Source organism: Trichosurus vulpecula, chromosome 7 (genome assembly GCF_011100635.1).
Source record: "Trichosurus vulpecula isolate mTriVul1 chromosome 7, mTriVul1.pri, whole genome shotgun sequence".
NCBI lineage: Eukaryota > Metazoa > Chordata > Mammalia > Diprotodontia > Phalangeridae > Trichosurus > Trichosurus vulpecula.
In genome coordinates, this window is record NC_050579.1 from 184296115 (window position 1) to 184308598 (window position 12484).

General features: G+C 36.8%; 1 protein-coding gene across 1 annotated transcript in view; it reads left to right on the top strand.

Annotated features, from left to right (window-relative positions):
• The window catches only part of RNGTT (RNA guanylyltransferase and 5'-phosphatase), a 411159-nt gene that overhangs the window by 37464 nt on the left and 361211 nt on the right, over nt 1–12484 (top strand). The window contains exons 7-8 of the mRNA XM_036767783.1: nt 2831–2940; nt 4095–4196. Coding sequence (XP_036623678.1) covers nt 2831–2940; nt 4095–4196 — 212 coding nt within the window. The remainder of the gene's footprint in view (nt 1–2830; nt 2941–4094; nt 4197–12484) is intronic.

Here is a 12484-nt window from a genome sequence, read left to right on the forward strand (position 1 = left end):
AGGTCATAGTTCAAAAAAGTCAAATTCTGGTCTTCAACACCATTTTTTTAGCCAGCTGTTCTCTTCTAATGTCCTTCCCTTTAATTGGCATCAGTGAACAAAATACCATCTGTGTCCTTAAATCCTGCAGTTTCCTTCCCAAAACTTTGTAGTTCCTTAGTGGTTCTTCCCAGATTTCTTCTCATTTGTTCTTCCAAGAATCAATAGTAGTGGCTAGAAGCAATCATCAGGTTGGAAAAGTCTTGGCTTTCTGTTACATCTGCATATAGACTTTGGAAACATAACAGGGAAAAATAACAGATTAATCTCAATAATGGCCCAAGAAAGAAAGCTAGATATAGTACAAAACACATGAAATTTGATGTTAAAAAATTAGGTAAATGAGAGAGGACCTGGTATCAACAAAGAAAGCCCCATCATCAGGAAAAAAGCTACAAAATAAATTGGTAATAAAAGTCAACATTGAAAATTTGATGGAAGGTTTGAATTAAGAAATGGAATCAGTGGCAAAATTCTGAGGCTGAAAGTGATCAGTAGAAGAAATTGAAGAAAAAGTATCAAAGGGAAATTCACTTGAAAAATGAATTGCAAAGTTTATAAGTAAAGACTAGAAGACATAAATTAACAGGCACTTATTCAGCACCTAATATGCGACAAGTTGCTATGCTAAGTTCTGGAGATGCAAACACAAAAACAAACTATTCTCTGCCCTCAAAGAGCTTACATTCTAATGGGCAAAACAACTTATATATCTATATAGATATATATATACACACACGCACACACGTAAAGAGAGAGAGAGAGAGAGAGAGAGATAGATACGTAGATAGATATGTACAAGAAACACACAAAGTTGATACAAGTTAAATTTAGAGAGGGGAAAGCTGCCACAGTTGTGGGAGTTAGGGGAGGGTAGGTGGACCAGGAGGGGCCATGTAGAAGACATAGGAGAGGTAATCTAATGATCTTTGAATTCCCTAAAAAAATGAAAATTAAAATGTCTTGGAACTAGTAATATCAAAGGATTGTCTATAGACTGATAAAATTTACTAGATACTCTTAGAGTTCAACCCACCCAGATTCAGTGTACCCAAAGAGATTGTCATTAAATTTCAGAACTTCATTGATAATGAGATGTTAGGAGTGCCTAAGAAGCAAAACATCACTTATCAAATGATAACTGATATCCCATTTGGAATTCACTGATTATTCACTGGTCAGGAGAAAACAATCAAAGTAGGTATTTTTTAAGTTGGGCGATGTATGGAAAAGTAATATAATGGAATACTGGTTGTGCTACATAAGAAATAATGAATTTAAAGGATTCAATAAACTATATGAAGACACATGAAACAATAGAGAAGCAGAACCAAAAGAACAATATACACATTGACTACAACTAAGTGATTAGGATACATCAGTAACAGTAAAAAAAAAAATAAACATTATATGAATACTAGAGAAACAAAAAAAGGATAATAAAATCCAGAAAGATGAGTTAAAATTTATATACCCATCTTTTAAGAATCTAAAGAATCAGTAAATGTCAGAAGTTTATAAACCCCAGTGCAATCATTTGAAGTTTCTTTTTTTTTTTTTTTGGTTTTATTTTTCATGTATTTTTATTTTCTTAATTATGTTTTTGTTGAACTATTTGAATACCTATACATATATAAGGAAATGATAATAAAATACAGTTTAAAAAGTTGCAACTCTTAGCATTAGTATCTTACTAATAAGACAAAGTTATAGGGTAGAGGGCTTTTTCTTTTTGCTGTGATGCTCCTTTGACCTTTTCTTTCATGAATACTCTAAAGTACACTTATTTTATTTTAGACAAAGTAGTTGATAGGTTTAGTTTGTATAAACAGTGATTTGAGAATTAGGGAGTATTAGCCAAAGTGTACAGGGAAGACTTCCTGTGTTAGCATTTGGTTTGTAGATAGTATTTATGAGTGTGTTTTTCTCCCAATTTCTTAATTTGCCAAAGCATTGGTAATGATGTTAACATTGCAAAGAAGTTTTTGCTCCTATGAACTTCCATTTTTATTTCCCTGATTACATTTAAAGCTAATTTTGTTTCATAGATTTTTTTTTTAACTAATGCCAGCTTGCTTATTGGATAACAGAAGCTCAACTATGGCAAAACATGGACTTTCAGTATCTAGATTATGGGAACATTCAGTATTTGTATGATATTAGAGGATTCTCTGTCTTTATTACCATGATATGTCCAAGGTGCTCTTGGTATGGAATATATCGACATTTTATTCAGTTTTTAGTTGATAAACTGCTTAAAAATGTTTAGAAAACCAAGAGTCTAGTTCTGATTTCTCTGCTGTTACATCAAGTGACCATTCTACAAATATGTATAGCAGTGCTCCAAGAGTACTTTGAATACAGCCAGGTCCTGATTAGGGCCAAATAATCCCCAGAAGTGATCACATTGTTTGAATTCAAATTAAGTTATTTGAATTCAAAGTACATGTTATCATTGGGCCAAAACCAGTTTATTTTACATAATCATAACCTCAAATAGTACAAATTCAAATACAAGTAGCTGTTTCATGGGGATTTATTGTTTGCACTAATTAGGACCTAGCTGTATTTGTAGAAAAACACAAAACAAATATAAAAATAAATGTATTCTTTATAATTCATGTGTAAGAGTTGAAGGATGTGGAAGTACAGTTCTAAAGAAAAGAGTAGAGCAGTTTAGATCCCGGTGCAGGGGAGTGGTCAAAATTTGGACAAAATTACCTATTAGTTTTTTATTGTTTTATGAATCTGCGTTTTAAATGTTAATCATTTTTTTCTCTTTTAATTAAAGGGTGCCATATTCTTGGAAGGTGTGACAGTTAAAGGTGTAACCCAAGTAACAACTCAACCAAAATTGGGAGAGATACAGCAAAAGTGTCATCATTTCTGTGGCTGGGAAGGGTAATGGACATTTTAAAGTACTTTACCCCTCTTATTTCTGTAGCATTTATTAGGGGAAGCATTGGAATAATTTTTTCTTTTTACAATTGATGTTTACATTTTTATGTAGAGCACTTAAAAAGAACTTAAATGACAATGTTATAACATTATTTGCTATCTAAAGTTTGCCTCTTAGGTGAAATGAAAAGAATAACCTGACAACTAAAGCAAAATTTCATCACCTACAGGGCAAAATCAAAGAAGTTAATATTGTAGCTCAGTATCTAGTACTAATAGTTATTTCCCATTCCAACCCTACTGTTTTGGGCAGCTGGAAGAGCAAGATTTCATCAATCCCTTACATGGGAAGAGGGGAATTAGTGGCCATACATCCTATGTAGTCTGACGTCTGGGCTAGTTATCTTCAAGTATGTCCCAGCCACCCCACCTTTAAAATTATTCTAGGTTTAAATTGATTACATTTGAAAAGAGAAACAAGACCCATTTCTGTACATCACTGCTGTCAGTGACAGATAATTGTAGCAGTAGCAGCTGTTATTGGTGAAGTGGATTTTTTGTTTCTTAAAACTTAAGTTTTAACATGGTTCCTGAATTTATCTTAAGAACTGTTGTCATTGCTTTGTAGAAACCAAATAGATTAACTAGAAATAATTGTAACTAAAAGATGAAAATGATAGAATAATAAATAGCATTGATTTTCATACCGTGTCTTGCTAGTATACCTTTAATCTTGACTTTCAGTACTCCTGTTTCACTACTTCTGGGCATCTTTTGAATAGAGAATTTCAAAACTGGTTGATTTGCCAGATTGGCTACATGTGATATAAACATATGGGCTCTGGAATAAAATTCATTATTATTTCTAATGTAAGCCAGTATTTGAATTTTTTTCTAAGGCATAAGACTCGTAAACAAACCTGTTTTAATATTTAGCCCTCAGATATTAGTTGTTTATAACTACTCCTTTAATTTTAGTGACACCAGTTTGGAATTCTTGATTACTTGTACTCTAAAATCCTAAATATGATAAAGTCTTGTCATATTATTCTCATAGCAGAGTTAAGACATTGAGAAGAAAGGAACTCATGCAGGGTTGTTCTAAGAAATCCATTGTTGATACCTGCCATAAAATAATAATAAATTTTTTCTTTTAGGTCTGGATTCCCTGGAGCACAGCCTGTTTCCATGGACAAGCAAAATATTAAATTGCTTGAGCAGAATCCATACAAAGTAAGCTGGAAAGCAGATGGTACTCGGTAAGTTTGGCTTCTAAAATAGTTTATACAGATCACCCTAATGCTCAAAGAAAATTACGTTGTTGTTAGGGAAAGTTTGCACCCTTGAGAGTGTGAATTTCTGCCTTTATATACCAGAAACATGTTTCGGGTCTCTTAAAAATATTTAATTTCTGTTGTGATAATTTATTCTGGTATTATGCAATCATGCCTTTACATGTTATGTTAATTTTGTTCATTTTCTGTACTTACTGCACTTTTAATGTGTTTAAGGCTTTCTCTTTAATTTTTTTTTCTCTTTTTTTTTTCTTTTTTTTTCTCTTTAATTTTAAACAATAATTTTTCAACATACCTAAAGGTTAAATGCTTTCCTGTTAAGGTTAATTTAATTTAAATTGACAATCACTAAGTATGATTAAAGGTTAAGTCATGTGTTGTCAGTTTTGTTATCCAAAAAAAAATCACTTTTCTTGAATGGTGGCCCTTTTTTTCTTCCCTTTACATTTGCATACTATACTTTTAATCCTTTGCATGGTTATATCTCCTCATATTCTCTCTGAAAAGTGTTATTTTTGACTTCATTGGCGCTTAATGCCTCTTCTGCTACTCTTTTTTACTCATTTTATGTTTTTTAATGTTAATTTTTAGTCAGTTTTTCTATATGAATTATAATTATTTTTCTGATAGAGGGTAAAAAGATTTGCAGTTTTAGGTGTTGCATAACTTTTTCTCCTTGCTCCCCCCTTTGCCCCCTCCAACAAGAGCAAAGCTATTTTTTTTGGGGAGGGAAAGCCTGGGCAATTGAGGTTAAGTGACTTGCCCAAGGTCACACAGCTAGTAAATGTGTCAAGTGTCTGAGACTGCATTTGAACTCAGGCCGTCCTGACTCCAGGGCTGGTGTTCTACTCACTGTGCTACCCAGCTATCCCTAAAGTTACTTTTTAAAACATGGAAGGTATATTTTTTGTTTCCTTGAGTGCTTATTTTGAATGATTGTGTGGATTGTTGCTACTTGATTCCTTATTTTTTTTGCCATTTTATTTCTTTAAAATATTTTGAGTGTTTTAGCAGGTGATAAGTAAACACAGCACTTATTATATAGTCTAGTTAACTTGTGATGACTTTAGATGGTAGGTATGGAAAAATAGAGTGAGAGGATGTGGTTTTTTCAATTTGGCCTCATAAAGATAAACATTTTATTTAAGTGTACCTTTCTGTTTCCTTTTAAGTGAGCTGTATTTTTGATTATGATAGATGATTTTTTATTCTAGGGTTTGTGTAAAGAGTTTTCTTCCTTAATTAATTGGGCTTCTTTGGGGAAATGTTAAGTATAACTCTTTTCTTGCCACTCTTTTAGAGTGGGTTTATAAATTGTTAAAAGAAGCAATTTGCTTTTGTCCCCAGGTCCTTGACATGTAGGTGGAAATAGGTAGTGTCTGGAGTTAGGGATAGGGTTGAAACATGCTGTTTAATTGTTGTGAATTAATATAGCCCCTCTCTGGAGTGAAGTTGAAGAAGATGAGGGGGAGGAGAGGAAGCAAAATGGACCTATGAGTAATAGATGTTTGTGTGAAAGATTTGGTGGTTTTAGCCTGTATCTTCAAAATGAGTTAGCAGTGTGATGTGAGACAAAACTAATGCATTTAAGAGAGGTAGTATATTTAGAATGATGGAAATGTCAAGTACTGTTGTACTTTGACCTGGTCAAATCATATCTGTAATATCTCTCAGGTTTAAATTTTTAGAAAGGGCATTGCTTATCCAGGGAGCATACAAATGAGAGTAAACAGGATAATGAAAGGCCTGGAGATCATTCCATAGTAGTGAGTGAAGGGACTAGGCATGTTCAGCCTAGAGATGAGAAAACTTAGGGGATTTGAGCTAGCTGTCTTCAAATATTTGAAATACTGTCATGTGTAAGATGGATTAAACTTGCTTTTCTTGGCCTCAGAAGGAAGAACGGTAGAGGGCTTAGGTAGAAGCAATAAGTAGAAGTTGCAGAGAGGCAGATTTAAGGTTAATTGAAGGGGAAATTTCCTAACAATTAGATCTTTCCAAAAGTGGATGGGCTTCCTTGGGAGATTGTGCATTCCCTCTCAGTGGGGGTCTTTTAAGCAGAGTCTAGTTGTGACACATATAAAGGAAAATTTCTTGATTAAATAATGGTAGGGCTAGAATGGCTCCCCTTGTGGCTCTCTCCAACTTTGAGATTCTGTGCTTGTTTATAACGATAATTTCCTTATTTGTTTAAGGAATATTCAGATGACTGAATCCTGATTACCAGGAGGCTTTACTGTACTTGTAGTTTTGAACTTAGTTGATGTTCATTGCCTTCTGCAGTTTAGGCCTTAGGTTAAAAGTAAGCCTGGAGTGATCTGTACCTTTTGGACAGTTTTCTTCTGTGTCTTGTGCAGACAGTCCCTAACTACTCTTGGGTACCCAGCCTGTTATGGCAAAATTAAAAAGGCCTTTTAATTGGTTTTTGACTCTCCTCTACACACTTTCAATTTGGTTCCAAAGTAATTTATTCTTTTCCTAGTGCTATTATGAGGTCTACTAGTGGCTTAAAGCCGTTTTCGATGATTCTATGCCTAGTCAGGGCCCCAGGCTCTGGACTTTATTTGCTATTACTTCCAAACAAAACTTAAAGGAGAATGACTAGCTGTCTTGCCTCTTTCTGTGATCTCTAAGTTGCTTTAGCCTCAAAATAGCCTGAAAATTTACTAGGGTATGTTTAGCGGTAAAAGAGCAAACCATTCATTAGAATAGCAGTTAATTGCAAGTCATATTTAGATATGACTCAGTTACTCCTGGAATTGCTTCATAGAAAGTCTATAATAGGTGGCAGGAAAAAGACCTACTAGTAGTGAGTCCATTTATTGTCCTTATTTCACAGCTGCTCAACTGATCTGGACTCTGGTAACAATCTTTTTTGCCTTTAGAGGTCTCTGATAGTGAATATATGTGGAAAGGGCATGGATGGAGCAGTGCTGGATAATTATGAGTCTTGAGGATATGCGGTTCTTCTGGTTAAGGCCGGGAAATAATAGTGTGACTTGAGCGACAATTTAAATGTATTTTTCTAGTTGATTACAGAATCTTTGTAATAGGGAATCTTTTCTAAAAACCATTCCATCATATATTTAGTAAGCACCATAAATGTAGTATCAAACAATGTAGTTATTAAAAGGAGAGCAAAATTATGATCACATCGATTTGGTCCCATAGGTATACATTGAGCTCTGGAATTCTCTGCCCTCCAAAACGAAATTTAAGCCAAAGCTGGATTGATATTAAAATCTTTGTTTTTAATTTGACTAGTTATTTACTAGATTTTCAGCATTAATTTTCACAAGAGTTTGAATTACAAATTTTCTCCCCATTTCTACCCTTCCCCCCACTCCAAGATGGCATATATTCTGATTGCCCTGTTCCCCTGTCAACCCTCCCTTCTGTCACCCCACTCCTCCCCATCCCCTTTTCCCTTACTTTCTTGTAGGGCTATATAGATGTTTATGCCCCATTGCCTGTATATCTTACTTCCTAGTTGCATGCAAAAACTTTTTTTTTTTGAACATCCGCTTTTAAAACTTTGAGTTCCAAATTGTCTCCCCTTTTCCCTCCCTACCCACCCTACCTAAGAAGGCAAGCAATTTGACATAGGCCTCATGTGTATCATTATGCAAAACGCTTCCACAATACTTATGTTGTGAAAGACTAACTATATTTTGCTCCTTCCTATCCTATACCCCTTTATTCAATTTTCTCCCTTGACCCTGTCCCTTTTCAAAAGTGTTTGCTTTTGATTACCTCCTCCCCCATCTGCCCTCCCTTCTATCATCCCCCCTTTTTTATCTCTTTCCTCCTTCTTTCCTGTGGGGTAAGATACCCAATTGAGTGTGTATGTTATTCCCTCCTCAGGTCAAATCTGATGAGAGCAAGATTCACCCTTTCCCCCTAACCTGACCCCTCTTCCCTCCCAACAGAACTTGTTTTTCTTGCCACTTTTATGTAAGATAATTTACCCCATTCCATCTCTCCCTTTCTCCCTGTCTCAATATATTCCTCTCTCATCCCTTAATTTGATTTTTTTTTCAGATCTCATCCCTTCGTATTCAACTCACCCTGTGCCCTCTGTGTGTGTGTGTGTGTGTGTGTGTGTGTGTGTATGTATATTCCCTTCAGCTACCCTAATACTGAGGTCTCATGAATTATACACATCATCTTTCCATGTAGGAATGTAAACAAAACAGTTCAACTTTAGTAAGTCCCTTATGATTTCTCTTTCTTGATTACCTTTTCATGCTTCTCTTGATTCTTGTGTTTGAAAGCTACATTTTTCTATTCAGCTCTGGTCTTTTCACTGAGAAACTTGAAAGTCCTCTATTTTATTGAAAGTCTATAATTTGCCTTGGAGCATTATGCTTAGTTTCATTGGGTAGGTGATTCTTGGTTTTAATTCTGGCTCCACTGACCAGTAGAATATCATGTTCTAAGCCCTTTGATCCCTTAATGTAGAAGCTGCTAGATCTTGATAATCAGTTATCCTGATTGTGTTTCCACAATACTCAAATTGGCTTTTTTTGGGTGCTTGCAGTGTTTTCTCCTTGATCTGGGAGCTCTGGAATTTGGGGACAATATTCCTAGGAGTTTTCTTTTAGGGATCTTTTTCAAGAGGCGATTAGTGGATTCTTTCAATTTCTATTTTACCCTCTGGCTCTAGAATGTCAGGGTAGTTCTCCTTGATAATTTCTTGAAAGATGATATCTAGGGTCTTTTTTTGATCATGGCTTTCAGGTAGTCCAGTAATTTTTAAATTATGTCTCCTGAAACTATTCTCCAGGTCAGTGGCTTTTCCAGTGAGATATTTCACATTGTCTTCCACTTTTTCATTCCTTTGGTTCTGATTTATAATTTCTTGATTTCTCATAAAGTCACTAGCTTCCACTTGCTCCAGTCTAATTTTTAAGGTGGTATTTTCTTCCGTGGTCTTTTGGATCTCCTTTTCCATTTGGGTAATTCTGCATTTCAAGGCATTCTTCTCCTGATTGGCTTTTTGGAGCTCTTTTGCCATTTGAGTTAGTCTATTTTTTAAGGTGTTGTTTTCTTCAATATTTTTTTGGATCTCTTTTAGCAAGTCATTGACTTGTTTTTCATGGTTTTCTCGCATCCTTCTCATTTCTCTTCCCAATTTTTCCTCTACTTCTCTAACTTGCTTTTCCAAATCCTTTTTGAGCTCTTCCATGGCCTGAGACCAGTTCGTGTTTTTCTTGGAGACTTTTGATTTAGGTTCTTTGACTTTGTTGACTTCTTCTGGCTGTATGTTTTGGCCTTCTTTGTCACCAAAGAAAGATTCCAAAGTCTGAGTCTGAATCTGAGTCTGTTTTCGCTGCCTGGCCATGTTCCCAGCCAACTACTTGACCCTTGAGTTTTTCTTCGGGGTATGACTGCTTGTAGAGTAGAGAGTACTTTGTCCCAGGCTTGAGGGGCTGGACTATTGTTTTCAGAGCTATTTCTACACAGCAAGCTCTGCCACATCATCGCTCCTCCTCCCCCAAGATCTTAAGCAGGCTCTGCACTCTTGCTCTGATCCACCACTTAATTCCTCCCACCAGGTGGGCCTGGGGCCAGAAACAACTGCAGCTGTAGTTCTGTAGCTGCACCACCTCTGCTGTCCTCGGCATGGTGGCCGAACCTCGAACTCCTTTCACTCTGTCCCCGAAGCTTTTCCCACTAACCTTCTCTGTTGTCTTTGGTGTTTGTGGGTTGAGAAGTCTAGTAACTGCTGCAGCTCACTGATTCAGGGTGGTGGTGCCTGTTCTGCCCGGCTCCCAGTCTCGTTGGTCCTGGCGCAGCCCACACTGGGCTCTGCTCCCCTCTGCTCCCACCTCTGGGCGATAGACCTTACCCAACGACCATCCAGGCTGTCCTGGGCTGGACCTCTGCTTCCTTCTGCTATTTTGTGGGTTCTGCGGCTCTAGAATTTGTTCAGAGCCATTTTTTATAGGTTTTTGGAGAGACCTGGGGGGAGCTCATGCAAGTTCCTAGTTTCCAGCTGCCATGTTGGCTCCACCCCCCCAAAATCTTTTTACTGTATATTGAAAATAAAATTTTTAGAATGAAACTTTACAAAAATTTTGTAAAAATTTTGGCTTGGCTTTATTTTTGAGTTGGAGGATTTTTCTGTTTAATTGCTAACTGAATACTTTTGATTTCCAAAGTTAAAGTAATAGATTCATAGACTGTTAGAGCTAAAAGGGACTTTGAGAGATCATCTGAAGACTCTAGCAAGAATATTTTCAAACTTTCTTCTTTATTATCTTTTACCTTAGAAGAATTTGTGTCTTATACTCAATTTTGCATTAATAGTAGTTTAGGCTGTAGTTGGTTAGTCAGTAAACATTTGTGAAGTGCCGGTATGTGCCAGGCACTGTGCTTAGTGCTGGAGATAGAAGAAGGTCCTCCTCTAAAGGATTTTATGATCTGATGGAAGACAAGCAAATAGCTACATCCATCTATATATGGGGTAATTGCAGGAAATCCGCAGAGGTAAGGCAGTAGGATTGAGGGGGTTTAGGAGGGGCTTTCTGTAGACGGTAGCATTTTAGCTGGGACTTGAAGGAAGCCAGGGGAGCAAGGAGGAAGAAGGGAACAGGGAGAGAATTCCAGGCATGGAAAACAGCCAGTGAAAATGCCAGGAGTTGGGAGATGGAGTATTTGTGGAACAACATGTGTCAGCGGATTTCAGATTACTTGAAGGGAGGGATGAGAAGAAGACTGGAAAGGTGGGAGAGCTTTATATATTAAACAGGATTTTATATTTAATCTCTGAGATGATAGGGAAACAATGGAGTTTTTTGAATGGGGGAGGGTCTCATGGGCAGATCTGCACTTTAGGAAGATCATTGACAGTTGAGCAGAAGATGGCCTGGAATGGAGAGAGACTTGTGTCAGGGAGACCAATTAGAAGGCTGTTACAGTATTCCATGTGAGAGGTGATAAGGGCTCTGTATTAGGATTGTGACTATATGAATAGAGAGAAGAGGACGTAAGAGAGATATTGTGAAGGTAGAAATGATGAGATTTGACTACTTATTGGTATGTGGAGTGAGAGATCTTGAGGAATCAAGGATGTCATATAGGTTATGAGCCTGGGGGACTGGGAAGATGGTGATACTCTTGACAGTACTAGGAAAATTAGGAGCAGGGGAGGGTTTAGGCAGAAAGAGGATGAGTTTAATTTTGGACATGTTGCATTTCAAATTTCTACAAGACATACAGTTCAAGATGTTTAGTAGGCAGTTGGAGATAGAAGAATGGAGGTCCGCCAGAGAGCTTAGGGCTGGATAAGTAGATTTGAGAATCATCAAGCATAGAGATGGTCCATGGGAGCTGGTGACATTACCAATTAAAATAATATAGAGGGAAAAGAGAAGAGGAGACAGGATTAGTGGGTATGACTGGGATGAAGATCTGGCAAAGGAGATGGAGAAGGAACAAGTTAGATAGGTAGGAGGAGAACTAGGACAGACTAGTGTCAGGAAAACTTAGAGAGAAGAGAATATCAAGGAGTAGAGGCTGATCAACAATGTCAAAGGCTGAAGGGACAAGAAGGATGATGATCGAGAAAAAGCCATAGATTTGAACGGTAAGAGATTATTAGTAACTTTGGAGAGAGTAGTTTGGTTGAATTGTGAAGTAAGAAGATAGATTATAGAGAGTTAAGAGTGTTAGAGGAAAGGAAGTGGAGATGTCTATTGCAGATGGCCTTCTCCAAGAGTTTAATTATAAATGGAAAGAGAGACATGGGACAAAGCTAGTGGAAATAGTTTAAGCGAGGGTTTTTGGAGGATGACAAATGTGGGCATATTTGTAAGCAGCCGTTAGACAGGGAGAGATTGAAGATAAGTGAAAGAGTAGGAGTGACAGAGAGGAGGTGATCTGCTGAGAAGAAGGGATAGAATGGGATTGGTTGTTGATGTAGGGATTTACCTTGGGAAGGAGAAGGGCTGCCTTGTTACATAAGACATGAGTGAAGGTGGAAATAGTGACAGAAGACATCTGGGAAATATAAGTAGGGGAGGAGGGAAGAAGAAGATCTTGTTGAATGGCCATATTTTTTTCAGTGAAATACGAGGCAAGGTTCTTAACTGAGAGGGTGGGGGAAGGAGAAGTATAGAAGGTTTTGAAGAGATATGAAAAAGTTTGGAATTTACTGTGGTGAATGGCAAGGCAGTTGTCGTGTTGTAAAAGAATTGCCTTGCTGCAAAGAAGATCAAATTGAGATTATGTAACATAAGTTTGTAGTG